This window comes from Mixophyes fleayi, chromosome 5, assembly GCF_038048845.1.
Source record: "Mixophyes fleayi isolate aMixFle1 chromosome 5, aMixFle1.hap1, whole genome shotgun sequence".
In the NCBI taxonomy this organism is placed as follows: Eukaryota; Metazoa; Chordata; class Amphibia; order Anura; family Limnodynastidae; genus Mixophyes; species Mixophyes fleayi.
In genome coordinates this window covers 274,307,217-274,328,490 of record NC_134406.1, presented here as the reverse complement: position 1 = coordinate 274,328,490, position 21,274 = coordinate 274,307,217, and the positions used below count along the sequence as shown (strand labels likewise).

The window sequence follows — 21,274 nt, the reverse complement described above, 5'->3', positions numbered from 1 at the left end:
GTATTTCCATAGTCGAAATTCCTGTGGGGCTCATTTCTCACTCCGCTGGCAGCATTCTATTAGTCTCTCTATCCTCCACTTGAAAAATAAGTGCTCTGGGCCCCAATGTGTCACATCATCAATACGGAATAATTCCAAACACATTTTTTCACTTTAGGGTTTGCATAATGTAATTGTACTGAACATCTGTGCTGAGCATCTCGCTTATACCCAGTTATCTGTGATACTCAGGCTCAGTTCAATGTCAGCTCTGCAATTTCACCAGCAAAACTTGCAGACGTTTGTTTATATATCTAGATTAATTAGCTTTGTCAAAGAAAGATTGATATTACCAGCTCGGGTCTTCCTACAGAGAATCATTATGGGTATAACAGATAATTTTATTGTCACATTAGAGAGATTGGTTGGAAAATGAATAATGTAATTTATATAACTCAAACATGTGCTGTAACCAGACTTGTACTGAGACACATGAAATCTAAACTTTATGTTATGCATTGACTAAATGAATAAAATGCACAGTGAGGAAGCTCATAGTGTTTACCATAATACCTATAACCAATAACGACACGGACACCAGAATAACGTTGGAATTAAAATATATTTATTAATATTTATTAAATGGGTATATTAAACTAAAGGGGCTGAAGGCGGACGAGAGCAGGGCAGAAGGCAAACACAAAACCAATAACGGTGGAAAGGTAAGGCCCTTGAACCACCAACCCAGGATTTACCTTATCTATTGGCCGGTGCGAAATATATGCCCAACGGCAAGACTACACCCCCCTATATAAACCGCCAGAGATAATCAACATACTGGCCCGGAGTCCCATTCACTGGACCCAACACACGTGATGACAACACCATACGAAAGGGGGGATAGTGACCTATGACATATAAACGAAGCACCATATGCAAACTTACCAACTGCACTGCTCTCCCACCGAAGAAACAAAACCATTTAAAAAACAGCCGGGAGGGAGGGAGGAATCCGGAAACAGAGAGGGGAAAATGGATGACAACCAACACCTATATAAAACAAAACCACCCCCCTCTCTCCTCCTATTGGTTCAAATATATACCAGCCCATAGGCTAAACACCTAATCACTCACCCACGTGATTTTAACTGCGTTCAGGCTGATGGCCACACTTCTCTAAAATGCACAGTGAGGAAGCTCATAGTGTTTACCATAATACCTATAACCAATAACGACACGGACACCAGAATAACGTTGGAATTAAAATATATTTATTAATATTTATTAAATGGGTATATTAAACTAAAGGGGCTGAAGGCGGACGAGAGCAGGGCAGAAGGCAAACACAAAACCAATAACGGTGGAAAGGTAAGGCCCTTGAACCACCAACCCAGGATTTACCTTATCTATTGGCCGGTGCGAAATATATGTCCAACGGCAAGACTACACCCCCCTATATAAACCGCCAGAGATAATCAACATACTGGCCCGGAGTCCCATTCACTGGACCCAACACACGTGATGACAACACCATACGAAAGGGGGGATAGTGACCTATGACATATAAACGAAGCACCATATGCAAACTTACCAACTGCACTGCTCTCCCACCCACGCTGCAGAGATGCTATAAATGCAGCCCGCCAACCACAGCCCTAAAAATAGGCCTAAGTTTCCAAAATAACCTATCAATAAAAAAGATAATGCCCAAATCCGAAAGATGAACCCCGTCCAATCTAAATAAATGAATATATTCGGCTTTCAACAAAGGATGGGAAATAGAAAAACCTCCAGCCTGACGAAAAATCTTACTGGCCACTTGATTCACTTTACGAACCACAGATGAAATAGCCGTGGGAGGCAAATCCGACCTCCATGTCCTACGGGGAACAATGTAGGACCAACAAAACTTTATAGACGGCCAATACTCAGAGGCCGTTAAAATGTCATCACGGATATTTATGATGAGTTCAAGTGATTTCATTTGACCAATGTCATTACCGCCTAGGTGAACCACAAGGATATCGGGTACTCCGCGAGCAGCAATCTCACAGGATAAAACCGACAAGAACTGCCTCCATCTCATACCACGATGACCTATCCAAATGATATCCGAATTCGCCGGGACCCACGGACAACAACCCGCAAACTGATGCATCCCGGCCCAGAAGATAAAGGAATGTCCGAAAAACCACACCGATATTGTTCTGGCATCAACCCCTACGAGAACAACAACTTAATAACCAAAATGTAAATGGGACAAATACATAAACAACTGAAAACTAATGAAACACTAACCAAAAATCAGGAAGAAAACGACCCTAAACTAACCATAAGGGTGATTTTACTTCCAACATTAAATAGAACGGAAAGGAAAGGCAGCGACCCAGGTGAAGGTGAAAACCCGGTGGGAAAAAGCCCTTCACGCACCCGCAAAAAGCGGCGAGCAGCTAGCCCCTGGGTCTACTACCTGAGGAAGAAAAGCGAAGAAAAAGAAGACTGCGTACAAGGGAAGAAAACAATTGTTAAACATCAGGTCTAATGTACCTCTTGTAACAGCTAGATTTCCATCTGCCTAGAGCCTGTATAGCTAAAGTAGAAGCCCCATCTGCTGCTGCCTCTGTCGCTGCGCCAATACGAAAAGAATGTGTTCCGAATTCAGAGGGGGGAAAGCCCAGGTCCTGTAGAACCTTGGACATAATGGAGTGGAACTGAAATTTGGTCAGTGGGGAACTGTCTTTATGAACTAACCAAACTTCCGCCTGCGGGCGTGATTCTGATAATTGATGACATAACCTGACTGGACAAATCCTATCATTGACCTGCTTTGAAAGGGTTAACCAATGGCCGACTCCCAATTGATCTGTTTTAGACCGGGCAATCCTAATTTGAACAGAATCCACATTTCTAATGACATTAGCTGCTAAAATGGCTGACCCTAATTGATTTTTTGACTGAGCAACTAGTTCCCCTACTCTCAAAGCCCCATGAAAGGCCATGGAAAAGGCAGTACTAAAGAGAGAAACTTCGAAAGCATCTATCAAAACCCCAGGCAGTGCATCTATCAAACGTGCCAATAAACGAGCGTCAATGGGCCGTCTGTGATCCCTTGGAACAGGGTGTAACCTAGCCCATCCTTTAAGGGCTTTCTTAACCAGAAAGGATTTCGTAGGATCCGATAGCCCTTGAACTCTAGACATGAAAGATATTCCTGCTAATGTGGACGACATAGACGCCTTGCTAAAACCTTCCTGATAACACCGCAACATAAACTCCTCTATGTCTGAACCATTGGCCAACAATCGCCTACCAGAAATTACCAAATAATTCTCCCAGCGTTGCCATGCCAACCGGTAAGTCTTCAGCGTAGAGGGAGCTAGGGCCGCTTCAGCCAAAAATCTTAATCCGGACCGATCATCTGCCAAATATAAAATGGACAATCTATACCCACAGGATTAGCTCTCGGGGCCAGCGATCTAAACCGCACCCAGTCAAAGCGAGAAAGAGAGTCAGCAATCCCATTTTCAATACCCGGGACATGTTTAGCACGAAAATTAATGTCATAGTCCAAGCAACGAAGAACCAAAACCCGCAGTAAATTCACTGCTGGTTTAGAAGATGCACTCTGGCGATTAATTGCCTGGACCACTCCCAAATTATCGCACCAAAAAGAAACATTATGGCCTTTGAGCTGAGAAGCCCACAACTCCAGGGACACTATAATGGGGAATAACTCCAATACCAGTAAATTTTTTATCAAATCGCTGTCAACCCACTCCTGAGGCCAGGGAGCTGCGCACCATTCGCCTTGAAAGTATGCTCCAAAACCTTTAGACCCGGAAGCATCCGTGAACAACTCTAAATCCCTGGTGGAAATAGGGGGAGGAGGCCAGATTCTAATGCCATTAAATCTTCCAAGAAAAGATGTCCAAATCAACAAATCCTGTCTAATCTCCTCTTTGAGTCTGATCAACGCATGCGGCCTGTTCATACCCGCCGTAGAAAGCTGTAGTTTTCTACAAAAAATCCTACCCATTGGAATAACCCTGCAAGCAAAGTTAAAAAGCCCTAACAGGGACTGAACTTCTTTCAATTTAAGAGAGGGGGAGGACAAAGCATTATCTATCAATCCTTTCAGCTTCATGATTTTGTCAGCTGGCAACCTACAGCAGCCCGCCCTTGTGTCTATCTCAATTCCCAAAAAGGCCAGACATGTAAGTGGACCTTCGGTTTTGTCCTGTGCTACTGGCACACCCATGACTGAGAACAGGGCCTGTGCTGAGAACAATAGATCTTTACACGTTGAGGACTCGGCCGGGCCCACAAATAAAAAATCATCAAGATAGTGAGCGATGCCCTCTTGTCCTGTCCCTGCCTGAATAGCCCAATGCAAAAAGGAACTAAAAGCTTCGAAATAGGCACATGACAGAGAACAACCCATGGGTAGACATCTATCCACGTAAAACCCTCCCTTAATTTGGAACCCCATATATTTAAAGGAATCTGGGTGAAGAGGAAGTAACCTAAAAGCGGATTCAATATCTAGTTTCGCCATGAGAGCTCCCACGCCAAAGTATCTAACCATCGATAAGGCCTCATCAAATGATTGATAAACTACCGAGCTTATATCTTGATCAATAGCATCGTTAACCGACCCGCCCACTGGGTGCGACAGATGTTGAATTAGACGGAATTTACCCGGGACTTTTTTTGGAACAATCCCCACTGGAGAAATGACTAAATCTGATAAGGGGGGTGAGGTAAAAGGGCCGACCATGCGTCCTAGGCTAATTTCCCCGCGGATCTTTTCCTCCAGGACCTCCGGAAAAATATAAGCTGACTTTAAATTTCTCGTCGCCCTTGCTTTGACCGCTATCCTAATTGGTAACCGGAACCCGTAACGAAAACCCTCCCGAAGAAAAGAAGCCTGTTCTGCATAAGGATATAAATTAAGCCATCGTTCTAAATAATCTATACGAATAGGAGAGGGGCCCTTAACCCATATTTCCGTCACTGCCGCGGCCTCTGCCGAGACCGGGGGCACACCTCGGACACTCTTTGGCAGAATGCGGTCCGCGGCAATACGTACAACTGTGTCGATACCTACACGATTCCCCCCGCCCACAGGACGTATTGTTAAAGGCGAAACATCTGTTCTTAACAAACTGGGGAGCACTACGTCTCCCCCCTTGCGGAAACCGATTCCCTTGTGCCCCTGGACCAAACGCTAAACTAGCCCGATTAAGTTGCATCCAAATCTCGACATCCTTTACCCCCAGTGGCATGTTAACGCGACCGTCCACCCTCTCACGAAATAACTCATCATATTTAAGCCAGGTTCCAGGTCGGTCATTAACAAACATCTCATTAATGAGGTGCATATATTTCCACACATCTTCATGAGCCTCCGGCCTCGTTTCGATATAGCAGGCCGCAAATGCACAATAACCGGTCACCCAATTGGAGAAGGTTTTATACGCTTCTTCGCCGATACCCCCTCTTTCACAAGCTGCATCTAGACCTTTTTTAGCTGCTTTCGTTATCTCGAACATGTTAACGAACCAACCCTTCCTAATCCTGTCCTTTATACTGGGCCGTAATCCTGCCAAGAGGGCCGTATTCTCACAAAGCACCATCGGGGCTTGGGGCGCTACAGACTTGACTGCCCCACCCCGTCTCCTACCCTGGGATCCAGACCTGCCAAAGTGTGTATTAAGTAACTTAATAAGCTTACGAGGACCCTCCCCCGGTGAAGAGGGAGAATCCTCGTCCGTGGAGGACAATGGGGGGCTATGTGTAAGTACATGTGGAATAATAACTTCTGCCAACTCACCGCTGACGACAGCTTCTGCTTGTGTTCCGGATCCCGACGGCCTGGAAGGACCTGGTACTGCTCCGACCTCTGTGGCGTCCGCCTGCTGAACTTCCAGTCCGGCCGGATCAGCTGCTGTCCTAGCGGCTTGCGACAGGCTATCTGCTGCGGCCAGCGGCATCTCTGCCGCTCCCGGCCCGGCACCGACCACCTGTAATGTCTGAGCTTTCATCCCTCCAACCATGGCTTGTGAATCTGAAACAAGAGGCACGTTAGAATCTGACAGTCTAGCTTGGAACCCCATAGATGAGTCTACCGCCGACAAAGAACTATTGACTCCTAAGGACACATTATCTAACCCTAAGAATCCCGGGGGGGGGGGTCTGTTGAATGAAGCGTCTGGGTCACGCCCAGGACGAGGGGCTTCCCCCCTAAGGGGTATTAGGGGCACCGGGTAATAGTGCCTGTAGACCCCGGAGGGGATGGGGTAAGGAGGACCCTCCCCAGATCCTGACGGGAACAAAAACGGACCGCCCGCAGGTGGGAACGGCAAATCCCACGGGACCCGAGGAGGGGCAACCAAGTCTGAATGGAGGGGGGGGAGGGGGGAGAGGGGGAGGGGGAAAGGCTGTGAGGGGGGGGGACAGGCCCTGGAACCCACCCCGGCCAAGGAACCCAAACCCGGGGAAAGGATGGAAGACCCGGAAAAAAGGGGGGCGGGACCCAGAGGATCCGCCGGTCGCCTTACCCCAGACGGAGGAACCGGAATCTCCACCTGCCAGGAACCATGTGAACCCAGCCCGGTGACCCCGCTAACGGGGGCCAAGGGAAGGGGAGGGGGGGAAGAAAATGAAACATGGGCAGAAGGGGCGGGGGAGGGGGGAGGGAGGGGGACCCCAGGTATGGGGGGGTCCCAGATGATGGGGCCCAAGCCTCTGTAGGGAGGCCCAGAACAGGCAGGAGGCCTGGGAAGGGGGGCTGCCCGAGGAAACTGGGAGGGAGAGGACTCCCAACCTCTAAAAACCCCACTAGAGACCAATGAAGGGGGGGGGGGGAAGGGGGGGGGCCGGAGATAGTGAGGGAACCCCTTAGCGGAGGTGGCGCTAAAGGCTCTACCTCCGCTACAGACAAGGGCTCCGCCGGAGGGAGCAGGATAAGCCCGCCAGGCTGCACCGCCTTCTGGCGCCTTCCCCTGCTGACGGAGGCTCTGGAGGAGGAGGGGGGGGAGAGGCGCTGCGGGACCCCCTGCGTGAACAGGCAGCTGCAACGGAGGAGGGGGCCCCCGCTGGACGGAGAGACGGGGAGGAAGTGAGGGGGACAGGGTCAGGACCCGCCTCGCGATACCTGGAGGGGGCACTGCGCACGCGGCTGGGGCGAGACATGGGAAAAGGACGGAGGCAACCTACAGACAGGAGGAAACACTAGAGAAAAGGAGGTAAGAGGAAAAAGGGGGAAATAACGGAAAACGGAAAACGGAGAGAGTGTGGAGGGGGGGGGGGGGGAAGGAGGGGGAGAGGAGAATGGAAGGAGAAAGAGGAGGAAGGAGGGAGTGAAAAAGGGGAAGGAAAAGAAATAAAGGAAGGATGGAAAACACAGGCAAAAACACAGACAAGACACAAAGGACAAGGACAATTCACAGAGATAATACGATACCACGACGTTCACTCCAAGGCCTGAATCCACCGCACCGCTGACAGCTAGGGATCCAACTGCACAGCTAGGAATCCGGAAACAGAGAGGGGAAAATGGATGACAACCAACACCTATATAAAACAAAACCACCCCCCTCTCTCTACCTATTGGTTCAAATATATACCAGCCCATAGGCTAAACACCTAATCACTCACCCACGTGATTTTAACTGCGTTCAGGCTGATGGCCACACTTCTCTTATAGAACACAGCAACTTTTTTGTCCGGCTTATATATTGAAAGCTCCTGAAACATTGATCTGGCTGTACACAGACCGGGTTGTGCCTCTGGAGCTGGACTGGTGACAACGTGGACAAAGCTGGGTGGTCTGATAATGTCCCTCTGCATGTAGTGAATGGACTTGTGCAGATGGTGATTACAATAGCAGAGGAGAGCAAACAGGAGCTGGATTGCTGGACCGGACTCTAACTGGAATGATGGACCAGACTGGAACCGGAATGCTGGAACGGACTGTAACTGGAATGCTGGACCGGACTGAAACTGGAATGGTGAAAGAGGATTGCCGTAACCGGAATGGAACCAGAGTGGATGGAGCCATACTGCTGGACTGGAGCCAGAATGCAGACTGCACTGTCAGAGCTGGATAAATAGCAAGACTGTAGCAAGATCAGGGCCGGATAAACCCGAGGTCTAACTGGGCTAGAGCAGAGGGGGCTCGGGCATCCTGGGGGCCCTTGACAGAGCTCAGCAGCATTATTGATTGGGCTGATCAATGCTGCTGAGCCTATCACTGTTGTCCTTCAGCGGCGCTCAGTAATCTCCATACTGAGGAGATCTCGTGAGGGAAACTTGGAATGGAGACTGTTATCACCTGATTGGCTGAGAGGAATAATGTGACCGAATCCAAGATGGCCGCACCCATACTCTATTTCTGCAGGGATCTCTGGAGTGGAGACAGGCTGGACAGCATCTTACACAGAGGTCTGAACCCAGCAGAGCCTGAGGACCGCAGGGACAACTTGGAAAGACAGAGAAGAGGTAAGTGACAGAACCTGAGAACCTGGTGTGTGACACTGTGTGGATGGTCCTGAGGGACATAGAAGCTTCTGAGTGTCGTTAAATTTCTTCTTAATTTCATCTCCCGTCCCCCAGTCTAAAGCTTTTCACTCACAATCTTCCCAGATGTCTTAAGACCAGGGGTTACATTTTCCCAATGACTTCCTGAAAACACATCAGATATAGGGCTTGATTCAGAGAGAGGCGCACACACATTTGCATAGCGCATCTTAGCGCTTTTCCTTGCGCTGTGCATGCTCAGTTAACATACACAACAGCAGGTATTCACACCTTACAACTCCTTACTGAAGAGCCATGGCGAGGTAGGGAAGGGGTGTTCTAATTTAGGCAACATACAGTGAGGATGTGTTTGAGCAATTGCATATGGATTCAGACTGAGACATAGTCGCAGATGCGGCTTAAAAAGAGGTTTTATTTGCAGGTGGTCAGGGGCTAGTGTAAGAAATGGATGATGATGAGAAACAGCCAAACTAACTGCTTGTAATTAGAACAAATGATTCTCAGACACTTATTGAGAATTTAGTAGTCACTTGGCCATAGAGTAGAATTTGCGGAACGCGTCGTATCAAAGATAAAAATAAAAAATTGTACGCATGTCGGGAAATTGTTCCTGCTGTATTAGTTGGTTCTTCAAGTTTAAATGATGCTTCATAGCAATTGCGTTTGTAACATATAAAATAAAAAGTATTTTTTGTACATGTTAGCAAGTTGGATGTAAGTGTCTAAGGGGTGAGTCTGTTGTCCAGCGGGCGCATCTTTAACCCATTCAGACCCGGGCGTATCTTCACCTCTGGTTTACATACGCACATAACTGCAATTCTTTCAATCGCAAGTTACATTTACACTTGTTTTTCCACTCTGATTCAGGCCCATAATGTACAAAGACACTGGAGGTTGGCTCATGTATGTATGTAAACTAGCAATAATTAAGTTCTTGAGTTTCAGTATCTATGTTGCATGTAGGTCTTTTTTAGCATTTGACCAGAGTGTCCAAGAGTTTTTTTCTTGTCATTACCCGACCACCAGATACCTGTCTGTAAATGGATTACAAAAGCTTCCTTTGTTCTCCTTCCGTGGGGTAGATTTTCTAAAGCTTCTAAAAAGGAGAAGTGGAGATGTTGCCCGTAGCAGCCAATCAGATTTCTAGAATGTCCTACAGGAATTAGCTAGAATCTGCTTTAGGCAACATGTCCACTTTTCCTTTCTGTAAGGTTTGATGCATCTACCTTTGTGTATTTCCCATTATTCTATTAATTTTAAAGTCTGGTTCTGTCTTTGATGTTTTCCAGAGTATTACAATACCCTAAGTCCTCCTGGACCCTCGTCCTCATGTAATTATATTGTGTAGAGAAAGAAAAACCGACTTCCCTTAAAAATCTGTCTTAAATACACAGTCGATTTACAAATTATGATGGTAATCTCAGCTTTTATTCCTTTGCTCTCTGCATGTAAGAGTAATATAATCCCAAAATTGCTAAGTACACATGGCAGGCCTAGAAAGAAAAATGTAAATGAAAGAGCAGACATTAAATTTAACTTCCTAACTTGTTATTTCAAAAGTTTTTTTCTAGCTAAACTGGAGTTTCGGTGCTGTGGAGCGACGTGTACCACGGCCAGCCACGGAAACCACAAACAACATGCTGTATCAACAGCAAAGGACACTGCTCTCTGTATGACGACGGCTGCAAACTATGCATCTGGCAGTGTGCTCGGGGAGGGAGAATCAACCAAGAACAATACTTTGTAAATTAGGATTTTTCAGCAGCGCTTTAAAAACGTGGGTGCACTGTAAGTTTAATCATTTTATAGAGCACCCCCAGAGAATCTCCCCTTGTAATTCTAGTTCTTATACACAGTGGTCCTGATACCATAAGGAAAGAAAAGCAAAATAATTAGTAACTTTGACATGTGGCAAAACCATGTTACAATACAAGGGATGCAAATGAGTGTATTATTTTGCATACAAGTTACATACTGGCTGTTTTTACAATTAAAAGTTGATCTAGGACATGTCCTACCCCAACTATAAACCTGTCCTCACATTTTAAATTTACCTCCCCCTCCAATGCAACATGGTTTTGCCCAGGTCTAAATGTACTCATTTTAATTTGCTTTACTTTCCTTATTGAATCAGGCTTATTCTGCATTTTTTAAACACAGTACATCGGGCATACGTCCGTATTCATCAAGGAGCGGATGTAAAGATAAGTCTGGTGATGAGTACGGGTCTAGGGGCCTGATTCATTAAGGCATGAATTTGGGTAAGTATTCTTACTTAAGTTTTCTGGACAAAACCATGTTGCAATGCAAGAGGTGTGAATTAGTTTATTATTTTGCACATACAGTCAAGTCCATAAATATTGGGACATTCTCATATTTTGGGCTCTATACACCACCACTGGGAGGCACATATAGAAACTGTTGTAATTCCTACACTGGTCACCTGATTTGGATGTAAATACCATCAATTTAAAGCTGAAAGTCTGCAGTTAAAGCACATCTTGTTTGTTTCATTTCAAATCCAGTGTGGTGCTGTATAGAGCCCAAAATATGAGAATTGTGTCAATGTCCCAATATTTATGGACTTGACTGTAAGTTAAATACTGACTGTTTTTTCATGTAACACACAAATATCAACTTTAAATTTCAGTGTACAAATAAGCTACCAAGTATTCACACATGAGACACAATAGGAAGGAGAACACTGGTCAAACGAGCGAACGGAGAGAGGGATAGAAGCAGAGGGTGCGTTGTTACTGTGGACGTCCCTGTAGGGACAGCAGATGAGCTATGAGGGATTGCGGACTCTGCGCCTGATGTAGTGTTGGTCCTACATCTATTATTACAGCATAACTTCTGTTGCATCTTATACTGTCTATTAGTGAGAGAGGTAGATACAGGTACCAGGAACCATATCTCTTGCGGGAGCTCATAACGCTGGTACAATGATCTGTACTGCCGCTGATCTTTTTATTGACCTTGGATATATTTATGTATATTAATTAGGTCATTAACCTGGGTATCTTAACCTCTCATTATATATAACTGAGCTGCTTCTCAGTTTCACTTAACTATTATTCCAAAGTCCTATTTTCATCTCCATTTTCCCAGCTGTATTTCATTTAATATGTAAGGAGCGTAGTTATTACCGCAAGTCACACAATCCTACACTTACCCGCATTAAATTTTAACTGTTATTTAGTTGCCAAATTTTCCATTTTATGTAAATCTTCGTGTAGGGAGTTTACTATCCTGCTCTGTGTTATTAACTGAACATAGTTTAGAGTCATCAGCGAATCTTACATCATCTGCAAGTTTATTAATGAACGGAGTGACAAGGTCAGGAACCAACAGAGATCCTTGTGGTGCAGCAGTAATAAGGTGATCCCATCTACAGCTCCTGGTTGTCTCCTATCCTACAAGTTAGATTATAGATATAGGGCAGTATCGTTGTACCAATATGGATGAGTATGTAAATCAGCTGTGATATAACAGGATAGTTACACAGTCTCTGAGTAGAACCATGTGACCACTCAGCGCCAATCAGACATCTGCAATGTAATAGGGGAGATTATACAATGAAGCAGATGTCATAGGTCACATGGGTTGTGGGGGCGTGTTCCTGAACCTTTATAATACCATATACAGTTTCCTTTTTTTATTATCCCGGGTGTTTTTCTGATTGTTAATATGTATGTGACTCAATTTCGCTGCCCAGGAGGTAAATAAACATTGTGGTTGTGTTCATTTTGATTTATATGAAACTGCCATTGACACCTTAGTTTTTTTGGCTTAACGGGAGCCTAACATCAGTGATTGGTGCTGTAGGAGGATCCTGCTCATTTCAACATCTAACTTTCAGTCTGTGGCTTCTCCACACCCCTCCTCACATCACGAAACCTCCCCTGTTTCTCCCAGCCTTGTCCACCCACAGAATCGGCCAACTAGCCTCCTGAATTACTCTGTGCTGCTGTGCACATTATGGTGATGGTGACAGTCTATACAGTCTGTAACATCTTACATATAAGCATTTGATATCCCAAACAACATCTGTCCTCTGACCTGCATTTCTTCTGATTTGTATATATTGATGTTTTAATGACTATTGTTCACGTCCTGTTTAAACACTGATCTTTTAGGTTAATAATACAAATTATGAGAACATAAACACGCAATACAACAGACTGTTTGCAGAGTTTTATTTAATCTTCTTTGTACAAAGTTGTGTGTATCCTAAACATTGGTAAATAATCTAATGTGACTGATGGAGGTATTCAGAGTTAGCAGAAAGCCCCCCAGCCCCAAAACACATGATGTGCGGATCGCAGTTATCACTTCTGTGATTGGAGGGTCCGATTTAGAGACAAAGATGAATTCTGTAACTTGTTCTGTTCAAATCTGCAACAATGTAGCAAACGAGAATTAAACAGGAGAAATAAACAACTGGAGAAAAAGAAAACAAGTTTATAGGAGATGATGATAATAGTTTGTTACTAACTGCTCTGTACTTTCCACTATGAATCTCATTTCTAAATCAGTTGTGTGCAGTAAGTGGGAACATATGTACAGACAGACAGACAGACTGATATGAGGGTGGTTCTCTCTTGTGAAAAGATGAAGACACAGCAGAGGATAATTGTAGAGAGACAGAAGAAGGAACGAGGCAAACATGGAGGACGAAAATAATGCAAAAATTAATAAAGAACACAAGAAGGACTCATTGAAGGAAGAACAGATTTACATCTAGTTTAGATGGATGATGAGCAGGATTTTCCTACAGACATGAAGGACAGACACAGTGGAAAGCAAAGATGACAATTGCAATAAATTATATAAATAATGGGTGGACATTATAAAGTAACCTTATGAGAACACAATTGAGAAGACCAATCTCAGAAAAGTATCCAGATAAAGCGGTCTCTTTGTTAAAGGGTGAAAATACCTTTGTGGGTGAAAACGGGGAAGGACAAATACCAGTTTTTGTTGATTTTAAGCAGTACCTGGCATAGAATATATTTGGCTATATATATGACCTGCTCCCATTACCTGTATTACGTGAAGGGCCACGAAGTTACTATCGTTGTTCTTATAGCAGCCATCTTTGAATGCACAACCAGAAGTGAAATGTGTAAACAGACTCAACTTCATCACAAACATATAAAAGAAGCTTTGCCCTGACGTGCTGTAACTTTACCTGCTCAGCTCGCCATGATGTGCTTCACAAAGGCTGAAAGAGGAAAGACAAGAAACATATGTCACAGTTCTGCAGCATCTTACTGTATAGTGTAAGTTATTACATGAAGCTGGTCAACCCCAGAACTAATACCAGCCCCTCTGCATCACCACCTCAGTAATGCTGTCATTTATTCAGCTCCCTGTGCACAAGTGTCGGGCATTGGAAATTGGCCTTTGTTTTCCAGTCATGGGTTTAATCTATATGAATATTGCACAGAATGTTTCTGTCTAAACTGCTCAGGATGTAAGAACTGACACATACATATACTGACAATATTGCTTCAAAACCAAAAATCTGTCCAAATTACTGAGCATCTATAAAATATATCCTGTAAGAACAACCTCTATTTATGCATAGGTTATATAATGAATTATATATTCCAGTCTGCAAAGTATTAAATCACTGTCATTTTCCATTTTGCATCTTCCATAACCATCTATCAGCATGAAAGGACAGTACGTAAATGTCAAGCAATTTTACAGAGGGAATTACATGTAGTTAAAAACATCTTAATAACAAACAAAAGCTGCAGTACCAAAAATGACCACCAGGTGGTGCACACCCCCCCCCCCTCCTTAAATTTAAACCATGTATGTTTTGTTCTATGGAGTTTGTACACTATACTGCGGCAGGATTGTTATATAACATAGTTGTCTGCATAATATTCCATGTGATACGGCATTTGGCAAAAACAAACTGGTGGGATAACAGCCATGAAAATCCAGCCATTGGCCTCTAATAATTCCCATTCTAGCAAACCTTTTACTCCTCTAAAATCCTGCGTTTGGGCCACTACCAGTAACAAATGACTAATCTTTTTCCTCTGCATGTTGTCAGATAGAACATTGGCTTAATACTGCGCTACGTTGTAAACAAGGATTGCAGCCAGCGCGGCCGATGACAGGAATCTCACGGCTCATGTTACTGCCAATATTTGTAATGAAAAGTCTGAAATTGTCCAAGTTTTACAAACATTAGGACTTGTTTTCAATCTCTGAACGTTTATCTTATGCTTTATTTCTTTATTTATTTTTTTCGGTTTCAGCAATGAGAAAAGTCTCTTTTTTGTTAATGACGTTGTTGGAACAGACAAACGTCCGATGACTTAAACACATTCCAAGCCTGAACTTTTTACTTTGGAAAATAAATTTTACTTTGCGGCTAATGCAAATATTATAGCTATTATCTGACTGTAACTAGTTATTACCGACGTAAGTAGCAACAAGTAGCGGGTAATCTTTAGTTGTTGCCAGTTGCTAAATCTTTAGCGAAAGAGTGAGTAACAAGAGAGAGCACTAAGTGGGAGATTTAAACATAAAATATTTTTGTGGTCCATGGAAAATATATCGGTCATTTTTGGAGCCAGAAAGGATTTAATTCCCGTTTTGTTAAATAATTTGGAATCACTCAATCATCATCATTTATTTATATATATAGCACCACTAATTCCGCAGCGCTGTACAGAGAACGCACTCACATCAGTCCCTGCCCCATTGGAGCTTACAGTCTAAATTCCCTAATATACATACACACACACACTGGGGTCTATTTGTTAGCAGCCAACTAACCTACCCGTATGTTTTTGGAATGTGGGAGGAAACCGGAGCACCCGGAGCAAGCCCATGCAAACACGGGGAGAACATACAAATTCCATACAGATAAGGCCATGGTCGGGAATTGAACTCATGACCCCAGTGCTGTGAGGCAGAAGTGCTAACCACTTAGCCACCGTGCTGCCTCTTTCTATACAAACAAGAGAATCATCATCAGACGTAATACATGTAACACAGAGCACGGTGAAAATTATTTGTGCTAAATGTGTTTTGTTTTTGCTTTGGTCAACCGAAATATAAATGTGTAAGAGGGAATAAACATGAATGGACGACAAAACTAGAATGTAAGCTCTTACGAGCTGAGCCCAATCTTCCCTTTGTCTCACTTCTGTACCTGCGTCATCAATCTCATATGTCCTTATTCTGTGTTTTTGTAGGATTTGTATTTTGTATGATTTTGTATGTCCAGCATTGCAGTGTTTGTTTAGTGGCCCCTTACAATTAAACGATGATCTTTGTGCTATTAGTCAATGTCTATGTCCAAATGAATATCCCCCTCGCTGCATTGTCTCACTGTTAAATACAATATAACAGAAAGTTCAAGCCACATCTACAGACTGTCTGCCAGGGAACGCAGAGAGGAAGTGAAACAATTACTGATACAATGGTGATAAGCTGCTTACTGCCTGGACTGCTCTGGAATTATCCATACAATATAACATATCATTCGATCATTCCTTATTTTTCCAGTAGGATCATGGTAATATGGCAAAAGAAAACTGTTAATTGGCCTTTTCATTTCAGAGAACCTGCTCCAAACTCGCTACAAATCCTGGGGTTAACAGGGGTCATTAGTGATTGCGCAGAGAAACAAAACAGTCACAATCCCCGTTTGTTATCTAAAAGTTACAGGAGCTACTGGGTGAACTGGGAGGTAATGTTTTCATTTGTGAGAGAAACATTCACAGGCTACAGGGATGGAGATAATTAGGAGCAATTGCCCAAGGACTCAATGGTTCTGGGGTTCCCCGAGACTCTACCCCGTGTTGTACCATTTTTTTCTAACTTTATTAAGCTTCCATTCCAAACATGATTTATTAACATGAACAGAGTCTTCAGGTAGAGCTTGGTGAACCTTTAGCAAAGTACAAGTTACTGAAACTCTAAGTAATGTCACTGTGGTGTGATATACAGTATATAAAAGATATATAGATAGACAGACAGACAGACAGACAGACAGACAGACAGATAGATAGATAGATAGATAGATAGATAGATAGATAGATAGGGAATGCTCTTATATTTTGTTTGTCTACAGACTTCTAAAACACACGGAAATACATTTATGGATCTTCCTGCAAGAACAACAACTTGTAATTTAGCCCTGACAAAATCAAATCTGTTGGAAGGGTGATGATTAGTTCAGGCTGCTACTTCTTTGTTATATTCACTTTTGGTTTTCACATGTCTGTGGCATCATGGCATTATTATTTTTTAATCCAAATGATCACTGTCTTTAGGTACTAAACGCTCTATGGCAGACACGGCAGTGGGAGGTTGACAGGTAACAAATATGTAACAGTAAATGTTATTTGTGAAACGCAGAGAGTGCAGATTTGCAAAGATTCTTTATGTGAACAAGTGAGGTTTAAAAGGCAAAATTGGGACAAAATAAGCACCACCCCCATTCTGTCCAAACGCACCCACCGTCCACCCAACCCCGCCCATGTTGGCTGAGGCTATACCAATCCTCTGCCCCCTTTGAGCTCTGCAATCAGCACCATTGGAGGACGATGATACCATCTCAGCCTTTCTGGGGGAGTGATGAGTTCATTCATCAAATTCTTAGCAATTACCTTCATAGTTGATGCAGCCATTGGCATCTTCTTGACCAGACATGAGTTTGTCGACTTCTTCTTCTGTCATCCGTTCACCTAGACATCAAATACACAAAAATAAATGTATTTATATGAACCCAACTCCCCCAATAGAAGCCACACTGTTATTTTTGCTCAGGTTTAGTTTAGCTGCATATTAAAACAGACATATTTTAGCAGTGTTTATAAACTACTAGAATACATGCTGAGTCTACCTTCTTCCTCTCATTTGCATACTATTTTCGCTCCCAATCTGTGCTCCTTCAAACGGGCACTCAAAACTCACCTGTTCCTGAAAGCCTACCAACCATCCACTTAACCCCTCATCCACACTGCTTGTTCTCCCCCCTCTCCCCTGGTCCCTTTTTCTCCATTGCATCACTGCCTCCCTCCGTGCCTGTTTTGTCCACCCTCCCTTAGGATGTAAGCTCGTATGAGCAGGGCCCCTCTCCCCTCCTGTCTCCATACCGACTCTTCTGCCTGGCCCTCACTCCATATGTCTGCCCGGAGTTTCCGAAGCATTGGTACTTAGTGTTTATTGTTCTGTAATGTTTTACCCTGTTTAGTCTACTGTTCGTATTATGTAAGGCGCTTCGAAAACCCTGTGGCGCCCAACAAATAAATGATAATATTAATAATAATAATTTTATGGCTATTAGGGAGGCTGTCAGTGATAGAGATGGGAAGAAAATGAAAGAGACAATAAAAAATAATAACGTTATGAATATTTGGCTGGACTGGTCGAGATGTCAGAGCTGCAGACTGACATCTCAGATGCTCTGTGTACATCAGGTGAGTAGAGGAGCCGCAGAATCATGTTATTCATCCTAATAAATGAATTGTCAAAGTGTGTGTAATACTGAATACTAAAGTGATGATGTCACTAATGGATAATTAGAAAAAAAAATATAAAGCAATACACAACTGAGGCCTGATTTGTTAAGACAGACAAAGCGAATGTAATGAGTGTTGTTTTTTTTTTTTAAAAAAAACTGCACGTTAAACGTGGATACATCACGTCTGGTGACTAATACGGGTCTAGGTCCGCTCTGCTGTAATAGACAATACACAGCAGGATACGTCCAATACACATGTGGAATATAAAGTCACAAAAGAACACACAGAAAAAAAACTACTTTTCAATGATTAATAATATAGTCATTATTGACAACATTAAAAAAATCAAAAATTCCCCATGAAATACATTTATTAGGATGTAATTAATGTGTACGGTACATAAAATACATTTTTACAGTTGCTTCTGATGGAGAGCACATACATACACAACCGTCATCACTAGTACTCAGCACTTAGACATGGGGGTATATTTACTAGACTGCAGGTTTGAAAAAGTGGAGATGTTGCCTATAGCAACCAATCAGATTCTAGTTGTCATTTTGTAGAGTGCACTAAATAAATGACAGCTAGAATCTGATTGGTTGCTATAGGCAACATCTCCACTTTTTCGAACCCGCAGTTTAGTAAATCTAGCCCTAGAACTGTATCTGGAGTAAGAGATATGGCTGAGAAACACCTAACTGAGCGATGCCCAGAGCTTGACTTGTACGCTGCTGTGCCCTCGAGCTTGGCAAGCCCTTATTGTACAATGACAACTGGCAAACACCCCTCCCCCACCCCATTCCCTCCCTGTAGGCTTTAGTAAGTGTCCTTTGCGCTCAAAGATGGCTCGGAAGTTGCTGCGTTCTGTGACTCGGCTTCCGGGCACGCGCAGAGTAATTATGAGCATTATACACACAAAGTCGCCATTTACACTCCTTAGTGAATCAGGCCCTTGGTGTTAAAGTTACTTCTACACAGGGCATCCATTCTATTTATTTTATTAATAAAAGTCAGGATGTCAAAGTTTCCTTAATATTTCCTACACAACTCCAGTCATCCAGCACTAAAAGTAATCTGTGCTCCCCAATGTGAAACGCGTGGATCTGTGGTTACTGACAGATAACGGTGGGGGGTCCCGGGGGGCAGGACCCCTTATGTGCAAAACAGATTAAGAGGGGCTGCCACATAGTAGGCACCCGCTTTATATAGCGCTAACAACTTGTTGAGAAGGGAAAGAGATTGTGTTACCTAGAGTAGCCAGTACATGGCGTATTTCAGCACCCATGACGGTGCCGTTGCCTTCTTTGTCAAAGACTCGGAGACCCTCCACAAAGTCCTCATAGGTCCCCTTCTCCTTAGATTTGGATATATGCTGTAACATCGGCAGGAACGTATCAAAATCCATCAGCTTCAAGTTCAGTTCTGTGCAAAAAAACATTACAAAGGATCAGCGGATACTTCCTGACGTGAGTATAGTAGGTATAGTACTCTCCTTAGTGTTATAAGACATACTAGAGAATGTCCATTATAGTCACAATGCGGAGATGCTTTACATGGTTGGACGAAGGGCAGCAGCTGTGTGCGTTGCCGGTTCCGTTCAGCATTCTGTGGGTCGTCACTGAGATCTATAACAGTTGGTGTCTCAATGAGTCTAAATTATGTTATTTGCAAGGGAACAGTCATCAATTCTGGCGTAGATATTTTAATCCAAAAGTTGGAGGCGTTCACTGTAAAGTGAATATAGCTTTATATTGCAACTAATTCCAGGGCCAGGACTGTCCGGGAATCCATCAAACATAAGAGTCCTACTCATGCATAATAATAATAACAATATTATTAATAATAATTCTAATAACAATAATCATCTACATTTTCAGGAAAGTCATTATAAAGATTATTTACCAAGAACTGTACCTTGAACGCAGATTGGAGAAAGTAATGACAATCTATAGATGAGGAAGGTGGGAAATTTGACTTATGTTTAGGAAATTCCTTTTTTGTGCAACTCTGCCATCTATGACATTATAGTTCCATTTTCTCTCACTTCCACCTTTCCTTATGCTAATGAGTAAAACAGTGGATGTGGAATAGTTACTTTGTCACTTTTTTCGAATACAAGTAATTTGGTAATTTATCCATATTTTATCAATCGAATCAGCGTTATATATATATATATATATATATATATATATATAAAAAATAGGAAATTATCCAGACTAAAGAGTATAGAGAACAACTATAAAACACCTATATTCTTGTGAAAGCACTGTAAAAATAAATAGGGGAAAAAAGGATCTTACAGCCTAAATAAAAACTTGTTAGGTGATGGGGTACAATTCTCCTGCTGTTCCATCAAAGATATTTTTAAGTGCATTTTCAGATCCCTCTACTTTGTAGCTATACGTGGAGATAATGGAATTTAATTTAATTTCAAGTAATTGGCAATCTATTTATTTTTTTGGTTCATATTAAGGCAAAGTAGTGACACTTTTCAATTTATCATTTATATGTCCATTATATAATAAGATGGGGCTCTTAGCAAGATTCTCATTTTGGCCCCTTTTCTCCCCTCCATTTTGGGAATACACGCACATAAGAACAGGTCAGGGCAGCACGGTGGCTAAGTTGTTAGCACTTCTGCCTTACAGCACTGGGGTCCTGAGTTCAATTCTCGACCATGACCTTATCTGTGTGGAGTTTGTATGTCCTCCCCGTGTGCATGGGTTTCCTCCGGGTGCTCCGGTTTCCTCCCACACTCCAAAAAAACATACTGGTAGGTTAATTTGCTGCTAACAAAAATGAGCCTAGTCTGTGTGTGTGTGAGTGTTTTACTGTAGACTGAAAGCCCCAATGGGGCAGGGACTGATGTGAGTGAGTTCTTTGTATAGTGCTGCGGAATTAGTGGCGCTATATAAATAAAGCTCCTCACCACCACTTACAAAGCCCTCTCCCAGTCTACTGCCCCCTACATCTCCAACCTCCTCACCATTCACACCCCTGCCCGCTCCCTGCGCTCGGCCAACGACCGTCGCCTCTCCTCTACTCTGATCACGTCTTCCCACTCCAGAATCCAAGACTTCTCCCGAGCTGCTCCCCTCCACTGGAACGACCTCCCTCGCTCCATCCGTCTCTCACCCAGTCTGTGCTCCTTCAAACGGGCACTCAAAACTCACCTGTTCCTCAAAGCCTACCAACAATCCACTTAACCCTTACCTCGTTGCACCTTCGCAAACATCCTTCTCTTGTTC

At 43.4% G+C, this 21,274-nt stretch overlaps 2 protein-coding genes across 2 annotated transcripts in view; both read right to left on the bottom strand.

Annotated features, from left to right (window-relative positions):
- Positions 1-771: 771 nt before the first annotated feature.
- Positions 772-7,679, bottom strand: LOC142159347 (uncharacterized). Its single transcript, XM_075214162.1, has 4 exons — positions 7,639-7,679; positions 7,445-7,508; positions 5,813-6,046; positions 772-2,199 (listed from the first exon to the last, which is right to left on the bottom strand). Exons 3-4 carry the CDS (start codon positions 6,033-6,035, stop codon positions 1,607-1,609), a joined length of 816 nt encoding a protein of 271 aa, XP_075070263.1. The 5' UTR covers positions 6,036-6,046; positions 7,445-7,508; positions 7,639-7,679; the 3' UTR covers positions 772-1,606.
- A 5,061-nt stretch (positions 7,680-12,740) lies between these two features.
- Positions 12,741-21,274, bottom strand: part of MYL3 (myosin light chain 3) — a 34,299-nt gene continuing 25,765 nt past the window's right edge. Inside the window, exons 3-6 of the mRNA XM_075214435.1 lie at positions 19,275-19,448; positions 17,166-17,243; positions 13,715-13,747; positions 12,741-12,918 (exon numbers count right to left, since the gene is read on the bottom strand). Coding sequence (XP_075070536.1) covers positions 13,719-13,747; positions 17,166-17,243; positions 19,275-19,448 — 281 coding nt within the window. The 3' untranslated portion in view covers positions 12,741-12,918; positions 13,715-13,718. The remainder of the gene's footprint in view (positions 12,919-13,714; positions 13,748-17,165; positions 17,244-19,274; positions 19,449-21,274) is intronic.

What these genes read in the sequence shown, in the direction of transcription:
- LOC142159347 (XM_075214162.1), bottom strand. Translation starts at nt 6,035, where the DNA reads ATGGTTGGAGGGATGAAAGCTCAGACATTACAGGTGGTCGGTGCCGGG. An exon ending in AGCAGAAGCTGTCGTCAGCG is followed by an intron (nt 2,200 to 5,812) that starts GTGAGTTGGCAG and finishes TTGTTCTCGTAG; the next exon opens with GGGTTGATGCCAGAACAATA.